Consider the following 25,626-nt stretch of genomic DNA (forward strand, 5'->3'; position numbering starts at 1 on the left):
ACTCCACTATTCAACATTTACATTCTGCCTGAGACCACGTATCAATTGCTATAACACTATCAATGTACTTGACACTTCACTGTCGCTCTTCGTAATTAGGGGCCGGTGGCACGGTGAAGTACTCATCTACACTTTCAACCAGTCACGAGAAGAGGAAGTATCTGAATTCTGGGAGGATGTCAGCAAGCTCAGCCTGATCAGGCACGAAAACATCGCCCTTTTTATGGGTGCGTGCGTGGAGCCGCCGCATCTGGCTATCATCACAAGGTATGTCAGCGTGACATTTCTGCAATGGCGTGTCCTAAGATAATGACTCGCTGCGCAGTATGAAGAAGGGCCCCTCCCTGTTTGAGCACATACACATAAAGAGGCATCATCTGTCCTCTCACACCAAGGTCAATGTGGCAAGACAGATAGCGCAGGTAAAGACTACAGGTGTCTCAACTCGTGGAACCACATCACACCGAACGAGAAAAATGTAAATTCCTACGTCACTTCCAACAGGGCATGGGATATCTTCACGCAAAGGGCATCGTGCACAAGAACCTCACTTCCAAAAACGTCATCCTGGAGAGTCGTGTTAAGGTGTGCATCATGGACCAGGGCATGGCCGAGATGGGACGGGACGTGGCCCACTGCGGCTGTCTCTCCAGGGGCCACCTCACCTACTTTAGCCCAGAACTGATGTGCCAGCTACGTATTGAACCTCCATGTGTGTTTTCTGCACAAGGCCCCTCACAAGAGTCGGACGTCTACGCCTTTGGGTAAGCTCTCTTACAATGCTGAAAAAATTTCGCTTCGTTAAACGTTTTCTTTTTTTTCTTTCTTTTTTTGCTGTACACATAGTGAGCAGGCGTCGGTTTCCTTACACACGATGAAAAACTGTCCCGAAATGTAACACGTTATACAACAGGCATTCGGGCCGGGACTTCTAAAGACATTCGATGCTTGTATCCTCAGTATCAAGTGCACGCGCCGGTTATGATAAATGTGTTTTTGTAGCTCACATCTTCACAATTCGCGGCATACATCTTTTCAAGTTTTGTCAATTTCGGGAGAGTGAAATATTAGATACAACGAAAGAAATCACTATCTCCGCAAATTTCGTTACATCAGGGTTCGGCTGTATATACGCGTATAAAAAATGCGTTAAACTAAGTAGCCCTGGGGTGCGTCTGAATAGTCTGAGATGTGCCATGGCATACTGCACAACGTAAGTGCCGTCATAATGGTGTGTCATCCAAATTCTCTACTGGTGCACGTGTGCGTCAAAGAAGGCACACTTTGGGAAGTTTCGGAGGAGGACACACTCTTCGAAAAATTTAGCAGACGACAGTTTTGCGGCGGCTGTTTTGTTTGAACAAACGGCGGCACACCATGAAGGCGAAATGGCGCGAAACAATTACGCTTGTAAGTTTAGTGTCTCACGTGAGATACGCATTAGCACTAAAAACAATTCACAATTAAAATTCACAATCAAACTAACAAAACAATTAAACAGTATATAAACAATTAAACTAAACAATAAAAACAAAATACCAAAACAATTAAATTAACAAACCAATTAGACAGTTTGTTAAACAATTAAATTACCAATAAAAACACCATAACTTTATCTGTGTCCATGATGAACTAAGGTAAAGTTTCGTCGTCTGCTGTTACGGCCGATTCCACTCGCGTGCGCCTCATGTTATGTGCCCTTTGGAGTCTCTTTATTGAACATACGTTGCAGACGAACAGCAGTAGATGGCATGTGTAGCGGTGCTCAGTGTGTTCGTTCAAATCCTTTGGCTCCAAGGCAAACATATGACGCACACTGTCATGGCATGTGTGACACATCACTATTTGGACGCACCCATGGTGTGAAAAATGTATCTACTGAGAACTCCGTACTCAACGAAAGCTATGACACATTGCAGAACTGTGCTCTACGAACTGATTGCGGAGAAGTTTCCCTTCCGTGGCCAGCACCCCCATTGCGTCATTTGGCAGATTGCATCGGGGCAGCAGCAGTCCCTGAATGACTTGCAGTGCAGTAGCAGCTTAAAGGTATGTGTTGCAGTCACGATGCTTCAGGGATTTCCACACTTAAGATTTATGATGAAGGTGATTTAATGTCGGATGAGGGCATTTGTGGTTTTGACATACGGAGGCATTCACCTTCGGCTTGGAACATTAGTCCGCTCTTCCAGGAATGTTCATGTTTATGTGAGCAGTCATGTAATCACGTGTCACAGTATTTGGGCTGGAATCTGTATTGCGCTTCAAGCAAGAGGTTACTCCAGAACAGTGATGCTGAGTAAAAAGCCTTTCAACGGAAATGACGAGGAGGAATGTTGATCACGACAAACACTATAAGTGTGATGTTTCCACGTAATAATAATAATAATAATAATAATAATAATAATAATAATTTATTTGGTCGCAAAGTTGACCGGGGACAGCGACAAAAAGTCACAATGTGACTTGACATAAGAAAATACCTCTAGATTCGATAAAAAGGGCGCGTGTTGCCTCTTGTGAAATGCTGAAAGTACGCACAAGTTTAGTTCACCAGACCCTCGTATTTGGATCACGATGCATTACAATGTCCTCACATTGGCTGAGAAACACTTGGCCTCTTGTTAACTTCACATCCTAAACCAAGAAACTAAAACTAGTATTTATTTTGCACTAGTTGTGAATGTGACAGGTGCCCCGAAATGGCAGAGTGTATTTCCCTTAAAGAAACTTCATGCATGTCCACATTTTGTCGGGTGCATGTAATCACAAGCTGTTCCTTCTTGCCCACAGACATTAGTTCATGAGTGTTGGTTCAAGGCACCTGAAGCGCGGCCCACATTCTCCTCCATCGGCCGGCAGTTGCAAGAAAATGTACGTTGACATGTTTTGTTGTTACCGTTTCCATTTTGGTTATTTTAAATATTTCCATTTCTGGTGCCAGCTTTTCAATTTCGTGATTCAAACATTTGCGTTTCTTATACCAGCCTTTAAATGTTTTTTCATTACTGCTTCTAATGAAACGACTCTTATTGACCTGTGAGTGAACTCCCCTTCTGCCTAACTGGTACTTTAGAGTACATCACATGTGCACACCACACAAGTAATTCCTCTTCTAAAATCACACATTTTCCGAGATTTGAAAGAACACATGTAGATATGCATCTGCATCCTGCTGTATCTCATGAGTCCTAGATCTTTTTTGTATGCATAAGTGTCAGAGCGATGTGGAATGGATGACAGGTGCATCCCATGTTGTGTTTCCTGTGCTCTCACATGCATGCAGGACCTTTTTATAGTGAAGTCGGTCGGATTAATAATAAACTTCACCATATCAGTAGTTCATGGTTGGGGTTTCAAGATTTGGAACTGCAGGTTTACTTCATACATCCATCTCTTGACTTTATGCCAGTTCATTATGTATAGAGAGTCTACTGAAATACAGGGAATAGGGCCTTCAAGAAAAGTCGATCAGTCATGGAGTGGCATAAGATTAATGGCCAATACCAGAATTCAGTACGAGCTGATCGATTTTGTTTGTTTCAAGTAACGGAAGAATGTGGTACATACTTAGAGCCCTGTGTTTTAGGGTTAAACCCGGTAAAACCTGTTTTTACACCCTGATTGGCATCATCATCAGTGAGGGTAAAACCAAAAAAAACCCCAAAAACAGGAATTGCTGAAGATTCAATTAGGCTACACATACAACACAGTCGCTGGGCATCTCGTGTTCATACGAAATGCGAGTTTTCTTTTTTTCACCCCAAATCCTGTTTTTTTGACCAATTTCACCCGTATAGCTTCCAGTATAAAACCCAATTTTTACCTCCCCGATTTTGAAAAATATAAAACCCGGAAACATAGGACCCTATACATACTGCATTTCCGTTTCATTTTGTTACTGTTGCCAGGTCCAGTTCCGGTATTGAAACATGGCGACACATGACAAGAACGAAAGCGGTTGCATTTCGTCATGTAGCAATGACTTCTTTGCCTCATTCGCATGAAGTCATTCACATGAGTGACCTCTTTGACTTCCATGCATTGATCAATTTTTGTTTCTCTCTGCACAGGTCACACTTCACAGAAGACACAGTTCTTCAGAACCAGATCGTCTCCACCACTCTGGCCTTCCCGTCGGTAGAACAAGCATCTGTTCGTAGACGCCTTTTCTGCAATAATGTTCAAGCTCTGCATGGGGTATTTTGCCACACTGGGGTGCAAGAACTGACTGAACCAAAGAGCCCGGTGACCAAGATTTCCCCTTCAGACCAAGACTGTTGTGTGTGCGTGTGCGAGAGACACACCCTATGCTGGCACTACAGAACTATCAATGTTGCACATTCCATTGTTTCCAGCTGCATGCGCTGGTGTTTTTGAAGTACCTGAAGAGATGGACATCAGCATGTTTCCGTATTTGTGCATTACTTTTGACGGGTCTTCAGCTCAAAGGAGCTGAGCTTTCTGCACGTGCTGTACACTTGTTGGTAGTGGGCTTGTCCTGATGTTAAAGCCAGCAAAGATCGCAAGAGATACCTTCATCATTCTTTCCAGTTTATGTGTTACGAGAAATTGGCACAGTGTTGTCAACAGGAGCCAGTCGGCTCGACAGTTAATTTGGACGGTAACCTCTCGTTCCGCAGTGCCACAACACAACGGGAAACTCCGTTCTTTTTTGTCCCCCCCACTTCCTAGTCAACGCGTATACTTGTGTCTGTGTCGCATCCCAACGGTCCCCAGTAGCTGTGAGACAACACAAACTTTAAGTAACAGCTGTTTTAAGCTGTTTGTCTGCCTTAAGCGCTCTGAAGAAGGGAGGGAGAGATGAGCGTAGATACACTGTGTATCAACATTGTGAATATTATACTAATCCCTTTTGGTCTGCCCTGCCCCCTCTTCAGTAGTGTTAATGTAGGCATTTCTATTGCCATATGTATGTGTGTGTGTGCGTGTGTGTACACTGAGCAAACTACCGTGAAAGCAATGCAACAATGACTGTCATCTACCTTACATTTGTAAAGCCATACTTTTTGCAGGTTGGCACAGTCGGATCGTGTGCCAACCTGCTTACGTGTCGTTTGGTCTGTCTCATTTCACTGTTTTCTACGCAGCTACATTAGATGCATTTTTGAATACTCAAAATTGTCATACTATACATATAGCCTGAATACAGTCTGCACGTTGTTTTTGACTACACACGACGAATTACTGCATCTCCCTGGCCCCAGGCAATTACTGTGTGTTGCATTTATAAAGATCTGTCTGTCACATATAAATTTAATCGCAGGATTAATATTGACATTGGATCCCACCTTTGATTTTTTTTTTTTATAACATGCACAGTGTGCAGATGAGTGCTGTATTAGTGGTTACTTTCACAATTCGTGTTCCACTGCAGAAAGCCTTTCACCGTACAGGCCGTTTGGAACTATACAACTTTTGTATACCATAAAACTGGATCCCTTTTTTATGTTCAGGCTTGAGTCACGCTGCATGTAACATATCCATGTATTCATACGAGCGACATTCTCCACAATAGTGTAGTGGAAGATGTGCAGAACACCACAGCTTGCTGCTGCCATGTGATTGTGAGCACTCAGCGTCATGTTTTTTCATGCTCTGCTGACCATGCTGACGACACCATTTGCCCCAGTCGTCTGCTAGGGAATATCTTGTGGCTGAGTGACAGGATATTCCGTAGCAGACGACCGGCCCAAAGGCGTCGTCTGCTATCTGAGCAGAGTATACAATATTCCGTGAGGGTGTCGTTTGTGTGAACATGTGGTACTTGTGTGGTTCCTAACACAGTTTTCACAGCCAGTTTCCTACTGCAGCTTCTTAAATCAGTAATTCTGTGGCCTTTAGCTTAGAGCTTACTTTAAAGACTATCAAAGGAGATGTATACTTGGGGAAAGAGCAGAAAGGAGTAGCACAATTATACAGGTAATTTGTGTTGCATAGAACCACAGTCTTTGTATGGCCATGGCAAATTGTAAACTGCTGTACCTGTCTACAGTGCGATCAAATTATGCAAGTATGCAGACAGCATCTTGTGGGCACGACTTGTGCATACAGCCCATTCTGCCTGCTGCAGCTTTTGTCAGAGGCTACAACCAGCGATGGCTGCTCCCTAAACGTACTGCACTGAGAAATACCGAGACATCGACTGTGCCCGCAGCAGATGCAAGAAAAATGGGAAAGCACCACGGGCGAATAATGCTGCGGATATTTTACTATGGGTAGAATAGCTTTTATAATCTCTGTGTCATCATTCCTTGTAAATAAAGACATGCTCTACATGCTGACCTGCGTTCTGGCTCGTTATTAGTTTGCGGACGCTCGAAGTTACTCTCGACGGCGCACATATCCGTCTGCCATCTCTCTCGCAGGGATGGGTACCATGTACAGATGTGAATTTCTGGACTGTAAACGAGGAGTGTCCTTTGCCGTCGGGTACTGTACTACAAATATAACACGAGCCAAATATCTAACCCTAAATTTTATATTGAAACTACCTGTTCAATAAGGACAGTACTTTTGAACAAGAAAACATTGGGGCTGTATGAATATAGTAAATTTAACATAGAAACAAATATGAAGAAAATAATTATATGCCTGAATCCAATGCGAAGCAAGTAGTTATGTTTAATGAATTAAGCGCACCAGCAAGCAACACAGTAAACAACATAAACACTTGACGTTTCGGGTCCCATACGGGTCCCATCATCAGAAGTGAACCGTCCTGTCCGCTACTGCTTATTTATGTACTAGTGGGGCGTAACAGTCTGGGAGAGGGCCAGGGTGCTTGATGATAGGTCGAGATGCTTCCGTACCCCCCACTTGGTTTCCTGTGCAAGAATGGATGGACTATCAAGGTTTACCACGTGTCCTACTTTGCACGCGTTTTCACTTAGTTCAGTCCTGTTTAGGGCAGACTTGTCGATATCTTTCTTGTGGTCTTTCATCCGAGTCTTCGTTTTTCTTCCCGTCTCCCCGATATAGACTGCCGGGCAATCTTGACAAGATGTCTTGTCAAGATTGCGGAGTTCACGTATATCGGTTGGATTAACCGGCTCAGAGACTAAACCGGTTCGGAACCGGTTCGAGGTTCTAATATGCTACAAAATTAGAGGTAGCCACTAAAAATGATACCAGATCTCCTTGTTACATTTTCTTAATGCATTTATTTCTGTTTTTTTGATCAACAGGACTCCCCCTTTCACTCCTTCCCTGAGCAATGTGCCCCCAATCTAGGCAGGCAGACTGCTCAAATCCCCACATCACCCACGACCACACACCAACCTGAACCGGTATGCTGAACCGATAACCGATAAGTTTTTAGATTGGTTCAGCTCCAAGATGGCATTAGTAATTACGGTTCAGTTCCAGCTAAAAATTCTGGTTAATTCCGGTTTTCGGCTTCGGTTTGGTTCGATGCTCTGGTTTGTAGACCAGAGTCGAACAATAGGTTTCTTGGAAAAAGGAACGAGTTCTTCAAGAAGTTACGGTAGCTCAAAAGGGACGAGTTACGTTAAAGGTTAGCAAAAGGAGTTGCTTAGTTACAGTAACAAGTTTCTTGTAACAAGTTACCCCCAACTGCATTTGTGGTATTCGTTAGTACTTTGAAACATAGACCTAATTTTCCATGGGGCACGCAGCAAGCAAAGTACTAACTCGACCGTGTCAACGTATAGAGGTGTCAACATGTTGAGCATGGAAAAAGATGGGTAGGAGGTGAAACATCCCTATGCATTAAGCGCAGGCGAGCGACCAGAGAATATCCATTTAGAAGAGTGAGAAAAAGTTGCTGGCAGCATGTGACACTATGTCACACTGCACGTTATTTTTTAGGGTGCTTCGGTGTTGCACTTTCGTATGGAAACCCATGGGAAGACTGCACCCTTAGCGAGGTGTATGGCAGCCTCCACTGTGTTTTACGGAGGTAAACTTGCTGAGAAATGTGAAGGACATTTGGCTGTGAAACAAATATCATGAAAGAAAATGTGTTGATTGCATAGAGCAGGGATTCTTGAAGTTTGTGATGTTAATGGAACCCCCCCTCACCAATACATTTTTTTTACATAGAGTGGAACCCTCCCCGTCTCCAACCTGCGAACATGCTCTCAGAGGACAGCATTCTACAAATTACTTCATGAAACAATGAACAAAACAGACTGCTCTGCATACATTCATAAAACCAATCGCTAAGACCTCACTGCAAACAGAATGTTACAAGTTATTCTCAAGAAGCATGGTTTCGCACTTAATGTACGCTTCACAGTAGACACACTAAAACCCACATATAACGACGCAGCATGTTACGATATACGTTGTAGAACGATCGTTTTTACTTTTTGCATGATACGTTGGCTATTGAAGAAGTTACTGATGACATCATGAAGGCTGTGGAACCCTTTGGGAAACATCACAAAACCCCTAGGCACTGAAAACTAATGATATCTTTTTCACTTCTGTTTCTGCCTCTGTTGCTGGCCCATGTTCGTTTCTGTTTCAGTTTTCTGTTTACTGTATACTATTTACTTATATGCTCCAGCTTGATAGTTCCTTTTAGCTTTACTTCCTCAGTTAATTTTACTTTGCTTCGTTCAGCTTTCTTTAATAAATTTATCTAGATGATACAGTGTACATTGAAATATCGTAATAATTCGGGTCCTGCAGTACGCAAATGATTACCGTAAATTATTATTATTTTTTTCTGTTCCAGTTATTTTGAGTGTGCGATAACCGTTTCTGTTACTGTCACCTACTATTTTTCCGGTAGAATGCCGTTTCCATCGCCGTTTACGTTACCTTTCCATGGAACCCAGTTTGGGAACCTTTGACATAGTGCATCTCGTTTAGCGCAGTCCATGAGAAACTACCCAGTTCTACCAGCGTGATTGAGCAGACGACGGGACAAGCCGGAGCATCCCGCAAAACTGCCAACAAGCAACGGCACCACATGACATCCAGCTATATGAGATTTCCAGCTACGAGCTGGTACTTGTTTTATTGACATCCTCTGGTCGTGAGGGACAGTGAAGTTTCACGCCCTGTGCTTTTTTCTCCGGGATACGAGGCGATCCACGTTGAAAAACACATAATGCATTTAAATGGTACCACACTTTATATTCCACGATTCTTCTTCTTTGGCACTCGTTTAACAGCATTACGAGAGTAGAAAATGCAGCAGATGGTGAGCACTCTAGGACAAGGAATGTCAGATGATGACTAGGAATGTCAAGAGATCAATGCTCACAGACAATCAACTCTCCTTCCTGACAGAGCGCCGTCGGATGTTCTCCGCCTTTGGCAACAGGGGCTCCTCCTCCTCCTTGACATCATCTGAAGCTAAATAAAAATAAAAGCATTTTTGTGTCTGGTATGTACGCATAATAACAAATATTAGTACCATCACATGATAACACTCTGCAGTTCTGCGAACTGAAAGCGAAGAAAACAGTGGGAGGGATACGTTTCCTTCAAACCGCTTCGCTCAGTGTTGCGTGACAGCATCTTGCTATGAACAGGACTTGTGTGCCCACATTAGGGCTTAAGGAGGAAGTGACAGTATCAGGAAACGGCCTACCACCTACATGCAAACAACCTAAACATCAAGCATCAGAAAGATTGCTAACATTTCTTCACATCCTTTTTTGGCCTTGGCCATCCCCTGATGTATGTGGGTATGCTTCATCATCACGTATGGCGAGCAGTGGTGAAAAACACATTTTTTTTCTAGCACATAAGTGACCATGTGCATGCATGCACCCACACGAGCTATTTATAGCTTTTTCATCTCATTTGATAGGTGATGACAGAGGGTCGCACAGCGTGCTACCGTAAGCCATGCCCTGCTGCAAAATTGATGTTTTTGGAGAACAGACAGTCCAAGCTTAATCTTCTTGCAACTTGCAAAGGCATAATTGAATAAAACAAAATAGACTGCACATTAGTATGCAATACTGTATAAGTGGTTAAATTCGCGGGGTCAATAATTCGCGGATTTGCGAGGAGCCAGGGTCAGGCAATGATTGGCGGAACCTTAAATTTGTGGTACCGCGGTGCGTCCACCCTGCAGGCGGCATCTTTGGGGTTTCCCACCTTGAACTTTTGGGAATAAGCTAACAAGAGGTGCCACATCGGGGCAATGACCACTTTCAATCCTCTTAAGCCCTTTCTTCAGAGGGCTACGTTGTGGGGTCCTTATACTCGGCTGGTACCTGGGTAATTGCCGAATTGCCTTGTCTCCCGTCATTCTTGTGCTTGCATCGCCACAGTGAACATCGTGACAGCTTCGTACTTTTAGACTGATTACCGCTATATGTCCTTGCTCCGGTACTAAAAGCCAACATCGCTGCATCCTCCTCCTCCAACCAGCTAGCACGTGCACAGACTGTCCAACACTGCCGTCCTTTTTACGGTAGGCGACAAGCAAACTTTTTTGGCTAATGAACATGTGTCTCACACACGACCTACTAGATTATAGCGACCATGTCATAGGCATAGGCGTAGCGGTTCCCAACGCCCCCATTTGGAAGCTATCGGTGGCGCTACTCATCGGCCCAGTTATTGCTTCCTCAACTTCTACAATTATTTCTATTTGTACTTCAGCTTACCTTAGTATTTTTGTACAAGCAGTGGATGTACCACCGTAGATGTTTCATTCTAAAGTTGGTTATCATCATCATTCTACGCATTTTTCGTAGGAGTTGTTGCTGTCATCTGCTACGGTAGTCGTACGTCCGGTTCTGCTTGTTCAAAATTAAAATTTCTATTGTCCAATCATAATGTAGATATCGTAGGCCGATGAGTAGCGCCCCTAGCAGACTGTGCGGATGGGCTCCTCATAGGGGTTGCCGATTATGACATGGTCGTTATAATCTAGTAGATCGTGGTCTCACAAAGTCGTCGACCAGCACAAGCAGAAGCGTAAACGTGGCAAGCAAAACGTTTACAGTCCTGAAGCCAGTTCCAAGACCGCAAGATACGCTGTAGAAAATCACAACCAAGCAGCAGCTGCCAAGTTTTCGCACAAGTTAGGCAGAGCAATCAACGAAAGTTAGTGATTCGTCAACATTTATGATTGCCGATCTGCGTCGCGGCGTCCTGAAACCAACACACACAAGTTGGATGGTCGAGGCCTAGAAGGAACTAGAATGACGGGACGCCAACGTCCTCATAGAATTCGTGAAAGCTGAACCGCTATCCCCTTTCACAACGAAGCAGAACTGAACACTTTATGAGTATTGTGTGTATGTAAGTATGCAGTAAACTGCTACATAAGAAGCCTCAGCGTCCTGGGCCTAATTTCTTTGTCACATTTTTCTGTCATTGCTTCAAATATTTTGCGGGACTTTAAATTCGCAAAAGAAAGGGCGTTCGCAAATTTCATGAAAAATGGTTCCTTGCAAAAATTACTTCTTATACAGTATGTCACAAAAATGTTACTAAACTAACTGTGGTGGTGCAAAGTGTGCATCAAGTGCACGTAGGAGAAAGAGAAAATCGACAGTGGTGGCCTCAAGACCAGCATCTGTGAAAGGTCACCTTACTGCAAGCGGAGCTTGAGGAGGGTGCAATAAGAATAAGGGGCATCGTCTGGCTGCCTGGAGTCACATGTTTGTCCTCCAGCCACCCTAATATCCGCCCAAGTATCCCTCTAGCTGGGTTCTAGCAATTAAGTTTTTGTTATCTAGAAGTCGCAACAACCACCATCCCCCCTGTAAGAGTTGTACTATTTAGAAACCTCGCGAATATTGTGCATTTCCAACTCAGTGGAATAGCCACCAGACAGAGACTCGGGGAAAGCACGTTGGACGGGGCACACCTGACACCCCTGGGGGTCTTCGCGACCAGATGCTCGCTGGCAATGAATCAGTAGAGTGGGCCAAGGAAGGTCCACTGTCCAAAGTTGCATGGTGCATGGGTTGACAGCTTGGTCCGTTACCCATAAATACCGAGTAGTGGGCGGACAATTAGGAGGTGCCAGGTTCGGTCTAAATTCAAACTAGGCCAACCATGAGTTGGAGATGTTTGGACCGGGCTCCAGGGATTGGTGTTTGCTGGCGGGGGTTGGGTCCCAAATGTCACCCTTTTATCCGGAGGACACACGAAAATCTGTGTGTGGAAGCAGCAATGATTTGATGAAGACGAGGCGAAAGCCCCATGACTTCAGTCGCTGTAGTATTGTCGTGTATATAGTTATGTAAATAACTATGTAAATAAAGCCCAGTTGTTGTTCGAGAATACCGCCTGTTGGACGTCTCTTGGGAATATCTCCGATCTGTGAGCACATCAACGGACCACCTTCCAGCAACAACAGAAAAAAACTTTACTCCCCTGTACAAGCATCAACAGTGACAAACATGTCCATCCCGTTCAACATAAACTTTCACAACAGTGCCCTGACTCGAGTACATACCAACGAGTCAGCAATGGTCGACAAGCGACCCAGTGCTTAACGTTCCTGTGCCTGTATCAGCAGTAGTAAAGTGCCTGTATCAGCAGCTGAATTTGCACTTTGGCAAGTTCATTTTCAGGTTCTACCCCCAAGCGACGAAGTTGCAAATTGTGGGTAAAAACTGGCTTTAACCGTGTCCAACCCTGAAACACAAGGCTCTATTTATACTTTGGTGTCCTCATCATATAATCTGAATCTTATCCATAGGATCATCTGCATATCAGAGGTTTGTGACTGTCGTCATTCCATTGTCGAGAGCCTATAGGTTGCATGCTTTGCCTCCCCCTGTAAGCCTTTTGCCCTCCCCCAGATAAAATCCTGGAAACGCCCATGCAGCAGCATGGTGTTTGCATTGATGGGGGTGCTGGGGGCAAAGGCATGCATGACAACACATTTGCATTAACCTTATAAGGGCAGAATAAGGTGGTCAACCATGTATCATCCATGCAGAAGTCCTGCATCCATGCAGAAGGGGGCAGAGGAATCCCTAGCAAGCACAGAAGAACTATGTGTGGAAGACATGATGTTGACCTTTTGAGCCCTGCTGCATGTGTGTTCTCTGAGATGCAGCTGGGGAAGCGACAGTTCGGGCTGTGAATCCCGGTGGGACTCTGCTGAGAAATCCCACAAGCTTTAGGATTGCTGGTGTTAATTACCCAAACATGAAGCTGTATAGTAAACTCTCATTAACTCAAACACCCACCATCCAGACCAGTTAGTTTGCCTTAAGCAGTAGTATTTTGACTTATCAAACAACTGCCAAATTCTCATAAAAATTGGCCCCTAAACTGCTGGCACTTAACAAAATCTTCGACTTTGGATAACGTGCTCTTTGGTATACGGAAGTCCGCGGCAATCTCTCGTTTTGATTTTGTGCCGGCTTCAACCGCTGCTATCAGCTCGCGCTTTTTTGCAAGCGTGAGAGTCTTCAACCTGCGTTGCCTCAGGGTCGACAATGACATATTGCACAAAACTTAACAGCGCGCGCACAGTACACACAGTTCTTGACTTTCACTTCACCGCGTCCTCATCTAGCGTCTTTGGCGCCGAACAGCCTAGCCCGCGCTAGTTTTGGAATCACGCAAACCTCGATCCCGTCGATGCTCGATCAGGCGGACTTGGCCGGATTGAAGAACTTGGCCGATCATGGCGATCCATAGTCGAGAAAGGTGGTGTTTACCGATCCGAAGTGAAATTCGACTTAAACAGATAAAAAATGTCGCCTGGGATGAAACATTTGTTTGGCTTAGCCGTGACTTCGACTTCAACGATTTCGACTAAAGCGGGTATTATTTACATTACGGGAATACAGGCCGTGCGCGGGTTATCGTGGGCATTCGACTTAAGCCTAATTTCTTAACCGGCGTTTGACTTAATGAGATTTTACTGTATGTAGAGCCTGGGGTTTTCGGGAAATATTTTTTTCTAGATTCAGGGGGTAAAAATCGGGTAAATGAACTTGTGCTCTAAATTCATGTGAATTCGGGTGAAAAAACTTCCAGTATTCTAAATTCGCGGAGAAATCGAGCTCAGTTACTCAAACTAACTGTTCTGGTTTGGTACAAATGGTGATGTAATTGCATTTGCTGCCAAACAAGTGTGTTAGTGTGCATTCCTACAGATGTCTTAGTGAGGGCAATTTGCCGAGTAAAAAATCGGGTTTCACCCTAAAGAGGCAACCTTCAATTCGGGGTGCAAATTCGGGGAAAAATCGGGTTAAACCCTTCAGGTGTTGCTGTTTTTGTGATAAACATTCCTACAGAATGGGATCTGCACTTACTTCCCAGAAGATCCACTGGAGGTTCAAGCAGGCTTTTTCGCTGTTCCCTCAGGTAATTCCTGTTGGCACAAAATGAATACATCAGTACAGTGCTGAAGAGCTGAACTGTCCTATGGATCTTACATTCTTATAACACAGTTCGATGTGCTATCCTCTAACTTAATGCCCTATGACCTCAAGTGCATGTGCACAGTACTATTCGTTTGTTTACAAGAAGTCATTTGCTATAGTAAATACCTGAAGCTTTTAAACATCAGCATAGAAAGTATATTTCCCACAAAAGCATATGCCACACAATGGGCAGAAAACACTCGTAATGCTGCTAACCTATGTAGTCGGGCAACCAGGTAGGAGACAGCTGCACATATCATGACAACTATAGTCATCAGTGCAGGGTTCTGAAAAGAAGAAAAAAAAATGTTAAGTGCAATTAGAGATAATTGGAACTGTCAGTAGTATACCCAGAGGGCAGGGGAACGTAAAGAAACTGAACCACTGCTAGAACACAGCACCTTTCTTTATTTATATACAGGGTGTCCACACCAGTAAGGCACAGAATATTAAAATACTGTGAAATATCATTTTTTCAATTACAATAAAGGGCGATACATTTTGGGTGCAGTGAGCAAGCCACATTATGACTGCGATGGAACAAATGCGGTTGCTCCTTCTCTCCATCGCATTTATGGTTAATTCGCGTGGTCATTTCCTGGCAGATTTTTTTGCCAGATTCAGAGCAACTGCGTTCGCTTGGCCAAAACATAGAAATCTCGCGTGTTCTTGTGGCACTTTCCAAGCGCCAGGAATTTTTCAGTTAGCCCTTTGTCCGCCTGACCTCGAAGTGACCAGGTAGCGGATTGCACCACCATATCCAGAGTCGTGCAGAGTCGTGCAGATTCGTGCCGCGAGGTTGGCGAGGACCCTCATTGGCCCACAATTTGAAGTTCATGTGGGTTAGCAGACGACGGAATCCGAAGCCGAGCGACCGCGATGCCCGTAGCGTGATCAAAGTGACTAAAATCGCTAGATTCCAGGCAGTCATTTTCGGTTGGCAGCGGTTACGCGATCCTGCGTGGGTGCCGACATCTCAATTTCCAAGCTCTGGGCCATGTTGTTATGAAATGACCACCCCAATTTGACATTAAAGAAAAGGAAGAGGCACGCATTTTGTCGAGTGACAAAAATGATTTCCAAATGTGCCGTTTCTTCGGGATCCACTTCCTCGAGCTATACTGGCTCGATCCTTTTCTGAAAACAGAAATGATGTCAGTGCACCAAAGGGTGAGCATGCTGTCATTGTGGTGAACTTCTATCTCTCACAACTAAAAAGTTCATTAGTCAATTACTGAGGACACTGCCTCAGGAGGTTGCTAGTACAACCACCACATGGGCCACTTGACCCAGAACATACTGTCATTGAAACAAAAGTTATTTTCCTGTTTTATAAAATTCTGTCCACAGTTCACAAGGATATCCGGGATAGGCTATGAAGTGGTGGTTCTCAACCGGGGTTCCGCGGACACGATGATGTCGAGGTCCAGAGAGTGAAACTTGAGTGCGTATCCGACTGCACCCGACATCTTATCGTCGGCGTCAAGATCGGCATCGAGATCGCCGGACATTGCAGATGATGGTCATGGTAGAGAGTAGAGCCAGCAATTATCATCATCATCGTCGTCATCACCGGTTGGCTCAACCGACAATACAACTTCAAACTTATTAATCGAGTAATATAATGTTAAATACATAATTTGCTATGTGTACGACATCCATCTCGTCTAAGCCACTCCTACACAGTTGTGTCCACCACTACATAATAGAAAGTTCCTCGAAGCCTTGCAGGCATAGTGACGGTAAGTTGAGAACCACTGCTCTAAAGCATATGAAGCTGCTATTGGATGCATTCCATGATAGTCTCTGTAAACTCAAAATTCAGCGAATTCTCAGTTCGAGGATGCTGCTCGACTTCCCTCCCTCCTTCTTCCCCTGCACCTGTCCAACGACTTCTTACGTATACAGGGTGCCCCACGAGAGGATGTCACTCAATTCCTAACAATAGATTTTATTTTAAAAAAGTAGGGGTGTGCGAATATTCGAGTTCTCGAATTCGAATCGAATATCAACCGCTCGAACCATTCGATTCGCGAGTCGAATATTCAATATTCGATTTTTCGAATATTCTACTATTCCACGAATATCAATGACACAACCCGAAAGTGGGCTTCACCTGATGCTTCCGTGCATGAGGTGAAGCCTGCTTTACGAAATTGCCCTTGCTGCAGGACCAACACAGGCCGGACGGTGTTTAGTTTAAGATAACGTTATCCAAACTTAGTTTTGTAGACATCGTCAGTGGAAGGGATGGCACCCCTCCCACATACAGTTTAGCGGTGCCAACGGGCACCGCGGGGCAGCGGGGTGATGTTTGTGAGGTTGCCTTTAAAAAGTTAGGACTCTTGAGTAATGACTACAGCCCACAAACAAGAAGAGTGTTTTAAAGATGTCTTTGATATCTAAAATTTCAGCTGTGCAACTTCCTCAGGTGAGAGCACAGAAACTAAAGGGTGTTCATAGCAAAGCTGAGGCAGGATGCCAATTCGTTTGTTTCACAAATGGCCTGTGGTTGTCTGAAACAATTACAGCCTCATCCGTATAACATGCTACTGCATGACATAAAATTTTGAAATGAAAAAACCACTGCAGTACTCCAGTAAGTGTAGGCTCACCTGAAAAGCAGGAAGTACTCTGATGTAAAATTAAAGAGTAGGGGCTTTAAACAGAAGAATTGCGTGTCTCTCTTGTGACAGTTAATACTAGAAAAATTACACTAAAGCCACGGGCCACAAAATGGAAACTTTTAGTGCGAAAGTCACATATTGTAAATTTTGCACGAATATTCGATATTCGGAATTTTCCCCCCATTCGATTTGATATTCGATTCGACTTAAAATATTCGGATTCGCACATCTCTAAAAAGAATTATAAAACTACTTGGAATACACACACACAGACTTTTGCCACAGATTGAGGCCGTTTGCATTCGTGCTACGCATTAATTAAGCTAATTTGCATAATTGAATTTTAAAAATTGTACAGCAAAGGCAGAATTTTTCTTCCTAAATTCAGAAGCCTATGACCGCAACACATTGTTCTAATCAAAATCGTGTGTTCTCCACAAGATTTCCACAAAAATTTTACAGCTGAAAATCTGTTGCTTCGCAAAGTATGCTTGGTGAAATTTGTGCTTGCAGAACTCTTTGTTCCGCCTTTATCTCGGCGAAGTGGAAAGAGCGACGCAGTTTCATTCCGATCAAGGGCCGTGTCGCGCAATCCGTCATTATCTGTGGCTGGCGACCGACGATAGACACGTTGATACGGATGAAAGGTGTGATCGTAGTGTGGTTTGTTCTCTTCTTGCATAGGAGGGAGGATATTTGAACGGAGCCAACAGTTCCGCAAACGTAATTATCAGCGAGCGTGCTTTGCCCAGCGAGTCATTTTCGGCTGTCAAATTTTTGTCGTAATCTTGCGAAAACCCCTGCGATTTTGATTGGAATAGTGTGTTACAGTCATAAGCTTCCGAATTCAGTAAGAAAAATGCTGCCTTTGCTTGGTGAGTTTTGAAGTTTGCAAACTGCCTCAATCTGTATGTATGTATTCCAAGTAGTTTCATACTTTTCTGAAGTAAAACCTATTTTAAAGAATTGAGTTACATCCTCTCGTCGGACACCCTGTATCTTCCCAAGCAGAATCAACTCACCAGAAGGAGTGGTTTCTCTCTCAGTGCAACATCGAAGACGACTATCAAGACTCCTATGACAAAGCCAACAGCTGCACCGACCCAAGGAATGTGCTTCTCGGCTAGGATGACAAAATATAAACTTTATTCATTATTATTAACTTATTAACTATAACTTATTTATTCATTATATAAACTTTGTTCATGCACACACGAAGATACGGTCCAGTTAGGCGAGTACATGTCGTGAGAGAGGGATAGTGTACCTTTGGTTTGTTTGTCACAGTCCCTCCTACACTTCCGCACTTGCTCGATCACTTTTGGTTCCTCTCCACTCAGCTGGAGTGCTTTCTACAAAAAGAGAGAAAAAGCCTGTACGTTTGCCAGCGTTTCCAGTACCCATATTGATAGCTCTTTGCCTCTCAGTCATAGTTCATTTCAATGCCTGCAGAAAATGCAAACTGCAAATTAATCAAGTGTTACTTGTGGACACTAAACATGAGCTGAGAAATACACAAAAAACAGTACATGAACCGAAAACCCTGCCGCGAATTAGCCAAAGGACTTTGGCAAAGAATCTTCTCAACTCAACTGAACAATGACTTCTGCACCTACAAGCTGAACTGGAAGCGGAATGAATATTGACAATTCTTGGTAAATTAACATTCTGCTCCGAATGCATGCTCTAAGACTCGCAGTGCATTAACCATTCTGATGACACCATGGAAATCTGTGATTTACTGCTTAAGTGCTTAATTTTGAGAATTTTAAGAGCACACAAAAATTTTGATTAGGAATTAGCACTTCAATAGGTCCATTCTTTTCAAAAGAAAAGTGCTGCGTCAGTTCTTTAATACATGCGAGGGCTATGGCAAAAAGAATGCAAGTGGGTTGTACTCCTTGAACTAGTTCGGGAGGTGCACACAAAAGAGAATGAACCTAATAAATATGCTGCAACCACAAGCTTTGTTTTCACAGCTAGTTGCACACCAATTGCTAGTTACCAGCAAGCCTTCGCAGTTGCAGCACAAACACGCACAATCCCGCTTTTATCAAATGTGATAAGGACAATCTTTGGCTTATCACAATGTAAGCCAATCAAGTCACAAATTTTAGGGCCCGGAAGTTACACAATTTAGCAGCTACGAAATTTGCAAAAAATAGGAACAGTGAATTTAAAAGACTTTACAGTAGATCCATGCTTGCTCTCCTGTGCAAGCTAGAATTCCCTGTTGCCCCTGCAGCAGCAACAGCAAAAAATGTTATAGAATTCATTGTAGCACACTATAAATTCATTCACTTATTTGTTTTTAATTGGTTGCCCACAAACAGCGCAAATCCTACTTGTACGGTGCAACAAAAATGCATAAAAAAACATAAATAAGGAAGTAGTGTAACTGTGTGCCATCACTGTTGAGAACACATGTGTTTTCATGTGGACGTAGGACAACACCAAAAAGCTACAGAACGTGAAACTGTCTGCAACAGAATGTGTTTACTACGAGTTTTCTTGGAGTTGTTCTCTTGCTCTTTGTGATCACTGAGCAGCACGATACAAACTACAATACTATACTTTTTGAGCACTTTAATGTACTTTGTCTAGCTCTTTCTACTTTACTCCCTGTTGGTGAAACTCCTCAATCATCATCATTAAAATAAAGTTGCTGTTGTTGTACTCCATTTCAAGAACATTTTGCAGATTACCACTTTGTACTGTACCGTACTACCGCACATTACTCGACATACAGGATTTTGTAACGATTTTGTGAGGTCTATCCCATTTTAGAAAGTGCACCTCTGGTCTCATATCATGGCATGCTGGGAAATACGTTGTTATGTGGCATGCTGGGAAATACGTTGTTATGTGGCATGCTGGGAAATACACACACGTTTTTTTTTTGCGTGTGTGTGTGTTTCTTCCGGCATGCTGGTCATCCCCGTCTCATCCCGACATGCCGAGAAATCTGTGGGAATGCGGTATGTCGAGTACCACTAATCCCATGTTGTGGTACTTTGACCATCAGTGGGTTATTCATACATCCAGAAGAACATGAATGAATCCAGATGTGAATATATACACATTAGTAAACATGCTTTAAATACTTATCATGAAATACAACATCAAGTAGTCTAAATGCACACAGTTTTTTTTGTGTTTTACTGCTCAATTCTTTGTCAACTTTCACATTAACTGAGGCATTAGTTGCTCTTTCCTTTTCTCTCCAAGCACTTACCCTGAATGATTCAATTGCGTCTTCAAAGTGTTGTGTGTGATACTCCACCTCTGCCTTTCTGTACCATCCCTAAAAAGCAATATAGAAAAACCCTGAAGTTTACCATATTTTGAACCATTGTGGTATATTGCACTGTGCTGGTTGTTCTCTTCAAACACAAAACTTCAAATTTTCAAAATCAGTTGTTTCCAATCATGGATTAGTAACAAATGTCCACGAGCTTTTGATTACCTCTATAGAGTGTAAGCTTTTTTTCTACACAAGTCAGTACGATACAATGAATGGACAGAAAGCAGGCTCTGAAGAGAACTGGCTCAATTTCCGATAAGAATCTGTCATGTATGTTGAAGTAACTGTCAGAGCTGTTCCGATGGGGTGCAGGAGGGGCACCCTTTGCCACAGTGGGCACCGGGAGGCAGGTTCCGGAAGCTAGGTTGGATAATAAAACGAGAATCAAGATAATTCTGAGCCTCGGAACTGCATATGAACTCTTTTTCTTTTTTGTTTGCAGATCGTCTAGTGTGTGTGTGTGTGGGGGGGGGGGGGGCATAATAGTGTCCCCAGCGGAAGCTCGCCTCGGGACTGCTATGGTAACTGTGTTTATACTGCATGCTGGTTATGGATCTGAATTGCATTTTGCTAAGTAGTCAAGTCATTGCTTGGAGCTTGAAGGGTAGAGGGGTGTTAATTGCAGGGGGGTCAAAATGCAGTCAATCAGTAGTTTCTTCCGTGTAAGCTCATAAGAAATCGCCAACTGGCTATGGGAAAACCTAGCAATCACCAAGTCAATGTGTGTTGTGCACGGTGAGAGTGCCAGGTCAGTCAAGAGCTGAAGCTACAGCTAACATGACGAAAGCTATTTACGAGCTAAAACGTGCCTGGCATACAATCTCTTCCTGTGCGCGGTATGTTGGCACAATCCAGGCATATGGTACAATCAACGATATTTGAATGCATACATACCTTTGCCCATTTTGGATTCAGTCGAATTGTTTCATTCGCATCCACATAAGCCAAGTAAAACTGATCCATCTTTAGGAATGCCAGTGAGCGGTTGCTGTACAATTGGGAGTTGTTGGGGTCCCGCTTAATAGCGTGTGTGTAGTGAAAAATTGCTTCCGCATATTTCTCAGCCTTCATGCAGTCATTTCCTTGCTGCTTAAGTTGTTCTGCCTGCGAAAGATAAGAGAAAATAACCCAAGTGACCCCCGAGCGAGCGATTGAAGCGCTTCTTGAAGAAGCTGCCAAGACTACTTCCACTGCTTTACTTGAAAACACATCCCTCGTATCAGCTGGTACTGTATTGTCGTCAGGGCCGAATCACTTTCCAACAAGTGAGCATGAGGAAAGATGTATGAGGGAGGCCCTAAATATTAAATACCTTTGCATGACTTAATTTTTGCACAAGAATTGAGAAGGGCAAACACCTTCCAGGCAGTTCCTTTTTGCTTTATTACATTTCGCATTCATTCATGCACTGTTAACGCTCACAGAACACCGGCGCGCGATTCTTACCAAGTCACATCACAGATTGAACTTTTGTATAAAAATGCTCATGCAAATTTGTCAGAACTAACCAGGAAAGCTCACAATGTAACAATAGACAGTTAATATTAGCTACAAATTATTTTGCATGAGATAAACGATTGCGTACCGTGCCTTCCGCCATGGATGGATGGATGGATAGTAGGGGGTAGGGGCACCCCTGGCGGGCCTCTTTGTAACGAGGGTCCAGCAAACAGCGAACTGTGCGGACATGCCAATAAGTTTCCTGTATTTCAATTTCAATGCCCTTTCAATTGTCAATGTTTCTTTTCATTTGCGTCCCTGTCTTTCTGTGGTTCATATTTGGCTTCCGGTTCATGTGGTGGCGCTGGCCTCTTCTCCGTTGACTCTGCTTGGTACTTCGCGTATGTGTAGGTTACAGCTGCCTTTGTTGCCCGGTACTATTTCGTAGTTTGTTGTCGTTGAGCTGGGTCCTGTTTGTACTGGGGTATTCTCCTTGCTGCGATCCTGTTTCTGTCGTTCCTCTCTGTTCAGTGTCATCCACCGTCTCAAACGGCGTTTCGTTGCTGTCACCTCTGCGTTTTCTCCGCTGGTCGCATAGAAGCCGAGTGCTTCTTCTATAGGGCATGTCCGTTTACCTCCCAGGGCGACGCAGTCCAGTACAACATGCAGTATGTTCTCCACAAGTCCTTCCTTGCATAGCTGGCAGTGAGCATCGATGGGCTCAAACTTGCTCCTCCACTCCCTTGTGCGCAGCACTCCACACCTTGCCTCAAACAGTCTACCGCTTTCCTGGGAGTTATCGTAGAGCCCAATGACATTTGCTATACGTGTCTTCTCCGTCCTATAGATTTCCAATGCGTTTTTTTTCTCCATGTTTGTTCTCCATGTATCTGTTTCTGTTGCCGCAACTTGTTCTCGAATTTCTTTGTCCGACAGTCCTGGTGATGTCCTTTCTAGGAGCATAACAGGTATATTGTACTTGGCTTCTAATTTACGCGTTCTAAGATTCCACCGAGTAGAAATTCCCGCAAACAACGTCATTTTGTATATTATTCTTGGCCATCTGTGCTCTTCCATGTTCATCAGCCTGTTTTCGAATGTCGCTTTGCTACTTGCTTCCCTTGCTTCAAATGTGGAGAGGCCAAGGTCTCCTATTACAGCTTCATTGGGTGTTGATCTGTGTCCTTTCAGTGCCATTCTTCCAATTTCCCGTTGTTTCCGTTCAAGAAATTCTCTGGTACTAGCAGATATGCACAGTACTGCATTAGCATACGTTATTGTGGGCACCACGACGGTTTTCCAAACTTCCCGTACCACCAGTGTGTAGTTAAAGCTCCATTGTGCCGTCCTATTCAGATATCCAATTGCTCTTTGTACTCTTCCTCTTAGCTTTTGTTCATACTGTTGGAATCCATGCTGTGCAGCCTCTATATCAACACCGAGATAGGTATATGATTCCTGATATGGTACAACTGAGCCCTGAATTGTGAATTCCGCTTCTCCCTTTTGGTCTCCGATACTCAGTATGGCTGATTTACTGGTGTTGAATTGCAGACCCCTTGCTTCCGCAAATTCTCCGCAGATATCAAGCATTTCCTGTAGCTCTTTCTTTTCCTCTGACAGCAGTACAAGGTCATCCGCGTACAGCAGCCCAGGAATTGTCACCATCTGTTGCAACCCATTCCAAACCCATGTTTCCAAACACCCAATGTTGCCTGCCGGTGACAGTCGTTGCAGTCGTTGCGTGATGATGCTGATACAGATTCAGCAGCACCAGAGGCAACAGCACCGCACCCGCACCAACTGATCTCTTCAACCTGCGGGGGGGGGGGGGTGAAAGAGGGGGTGAGAGATGATGGTGGCACAGGAAAGGAAGAGGGTGTGAACACCCTCTGGATCTGGGATTATGGTAGTCCAAGAGTACTACCCACCACAGAAAACATGCGAGCATCCCTCAGTAGTCTTCATTGGGATGCTGCCTGACGGTAACCGCCAGGATTATTGGCGACGGCGATGTTACCCTCTCTCCAACCTGCGGGCCGCGTATGGCTCTTCCTTTTTAATGTGTGAGCATTAGGAGTGTCAAAATGGAAAAAGCAGTATATATGTGTGTGCGTGTGCGTGTTAGAGCCCTGCGCGGGCCCGGGCCCCCGACCCGGCCCACGGGCCGAACCGGGCTTGTTAATATTGGCTGTCTGCTCAGGGCCGGGCCGAGCCCGGGCCGACAAAATACGCTAGCACCGCGGGCCGGACCGGGCTCGGGCCGACAAATATGTTTCCGAGAGTCAGGCCCGGCCGGGCCACGCAGCTAATTCCATACAATGGAGATGCATTAGTTCATATCACCATGCGCTTGCGTCATTCCTGTGCATATTTTGCAAAGACAAGCAAGGGATACTGCATTAGGCATATGATTCGACTCTCTAGAACATTCTGAAAGCCATGGCAAAAGGGCAAGGGTGCAGGCCAGCTGGTACATGGTGAAAAAACGTGAACGTGTCGTGTCGTCCCTCCTCTGTCCTTTTCTCGGGTTCCAAATTTTTTTTCATTCTGAAAGCCACTTTACATTGCTCCTCACTCCTCACGTATTTCACAATCACTTGGCAAAGCTTGGTGAGAGGGGTATGGACTGGGAGAAGGAGTTTGTCGACAGCATCCTCTACCTCCGCAAAATCTTGACAGTGTAACGATAACACCCATGCCCGCGTACGTTCTGGATTTAATTTGGTCTGGTGCGGTTATGGTGTTAAACCGCCATCACTTGTACGTTTGTCTTCTCTCCTTATAAATTTACTGATAAATTTGTTTGATAATCGCCAGAAACGCGTACGTCGCGGCTGGAAATACTATGCCGGGATCTACTCGCCGGGTCCCCGGGCCGGGCCGGACTCTATTTGCTTAGACTCCGGGCCGGGCCGGGCTCTAGTCACTAGGTCACCGGGCCGGGCCGGGTCGGGCCGCATAAAAATATGAAGGGTCGGGCAGGGCCATTTTTCGATGCGCCAGGGCCGGGTCGGGCCCGGAAAAGTCGTCCCGTGCAGGGCTCTAGTGTGTGTGTCCGTGTATGAGATGGTGAAGCGTCATCGAGGCAGCGGTATAAGTGGACATAAAGGGGATATAAGTGGATAAATGTAATTGGAGGTAGATGATTTGAAATTGAAGCAGTCGAACGTATGACAGAGAAAGAAGTAAGAGTAATTGAATGTAATTAGAGGCAATCAAAGCAAGAAAGTTGAGTTTAAAGGTAATGAATGTAATATATATCTAATTAAAAGAGAAAGATTAAATTAAATTAAAGATTACGCAAGGTAACTCCAGGTTACCGTGGGTAATTAAATGTAATTAACGTCAATTAAAGGGAATTGAGAGTAATTAAAGAAAGTAAACGTAACTCAAGGGAATTAAATGAAATTCAAGGTTGCCTTGTTTAACCTGTGGTTACCATGGGTAATTAAAGCGTAATTGATACTAATTGATGCTAATTAAAGGTTAATTAAATCTATTTACACGTAGTAAATGAAAGTGTCGAACCGGAACTCAAATATAGACCGGAGGTGGACAACCGGAAGTCAGGTTAGAGCGGAAGTTGAGAACCGGAAGTCGTGTCGGACCGGAAGTGGACAACCGGAGTTTGGGTTTAGACGGGAAGTGGATACCCGGAAGTCAAGTTTGGACTGGAAAAGGCGCTGCTAACAAATTTCTCTCGCATTTACCGCTAAATCGCCACTGATTTTTCTTTTCCTCTGTCTTTCCTTTTCTTTTTAACGTCACACTCTTGAAGCTCCTTCTGAGCATATAGCATCTTCATAGGAGGAGACCAGAGGAGTCTGCACCATAAGATTTCCATGGTCTGCACGTCCTGCGCTCTTTTTGCAGTGCATGTGGCCAAAGTGGTTTCAGT

General features: G+C 44.2%; 2 protein-coding genes across 9 annotated transcripts in view; one reads left to right on the forward strand and one right to left on the reverse strand.

The window, feature by feature from the left end:
* LOC135388703 (kinase suppressor of Ras 2-like) overlaps positions 1–6,305 on the forward strand; it is a 93,883-nt gene extending 87,578 nt beyond the window's left edge. For all 6 annotated transcript variants that reach the window (XM_064618432.1, XM_064618430.1, XM_064618433.1 and 3 more), the window contains 6 exons: positions 100–267; positions 326–422; positions 505–764; positions 1,920–2,049; positions 2,794–2,874; positions 4,074–6,305. In XM_064618432.1, coding sequence (XP_064474502.1) covers positions 100–267; positions 326–422; positions 505–764; positions 1,920–2,049; positions 2,794–2,874; positions 4,074–4,163 — 826 coding nt within the window. In that variant the 3' untranslated portion in view covers positions 4,164–6,305. The remainder of the gene's footprint in view (positions 1–99; positions 268–325; positions 423–504; positions 765–1,919; positions 2,050–2,793; positions 2,875–4,073) is intronic.
* Positions 6,306–8,974: 2,669 nt separating this feature from the next.
* On the reverse strand, positions 8,975–23,454 carry LOC135388705 (uncharacterized). Of its 3 annotated transcripts, none has more exons than XM_064618438.1 (10): positions 23,415–23,454; positions 21,871–21,881; positions 21,180–21,389; positions 20,217–20,285; positions 18,249–18,333; positions 18,004–18,104; positions 14,571–14,641; positions 14,244–14,302; positions 9,264–9,351; positions 8,975–9,205 (listed from the first exon to the last, which is right to left on the reverse strand). In XM_064618438.1, the coding sequence occupies exons 1-9, from the start codon at positions 23,416–23,418 to the stop codon at positions 9,266–9,268; spliced, it is 696 nt and encodes a 231-aa protein (XP_064474508.1). In that variant the 5' UTR covers positions 23,419–23,454; the 3' UTR covers positions 8,975–9,205; positions 9,264–9,265. The 3 variants fall into 3 exon arrangements, with proteins under 3 accessions (XP_064474508.1, XP_064474507.1, XP_064474506.1); XM_064618437.1 differs by having other exon boundaries at positions 9,260–9,351; XM_064618436.1 differs by having other exon boundaries at positions 8,975–9,351.
* Between the last annotated feature and the right edge of the window lie 2,172 nt (positions 23,455–25,626).

The sequence above is a fragment of the Ornithodoros turicata genome, chromosome 3 (genome assembly GCF_037126465.1).
Source record: "Ornithodoros turicata isolate Travis chromosome 3, ASM3712646v1, whole genome shotgun sequence".
NCBI classification, from domain to species: domain Eukaryota; kingdom Metazoa; phylum Arthropoda; class Arachnida; order Ixodida; family Argasidae; genus Ornithodoros; species Ornithodoros turicata.

Coding starts and splice junctions, on each gene's coding strand:
- LOC135388705 (XM_064618438.1), bottom strand. Junction 18,105..18,248: donor CTGTGACAAACAAACCAAAG/GTACACTATCCC, acceptor TTGTCATCCTAG/CCGAGAAGCACATTCCTTGG. Junction 14,642..18,003: donor GAGAGAAACCACTCCTTCTG/GTGAGTTGATTC, acceptor TCTTCTTTTCAG/AACCCTGCACTGATGACTAT.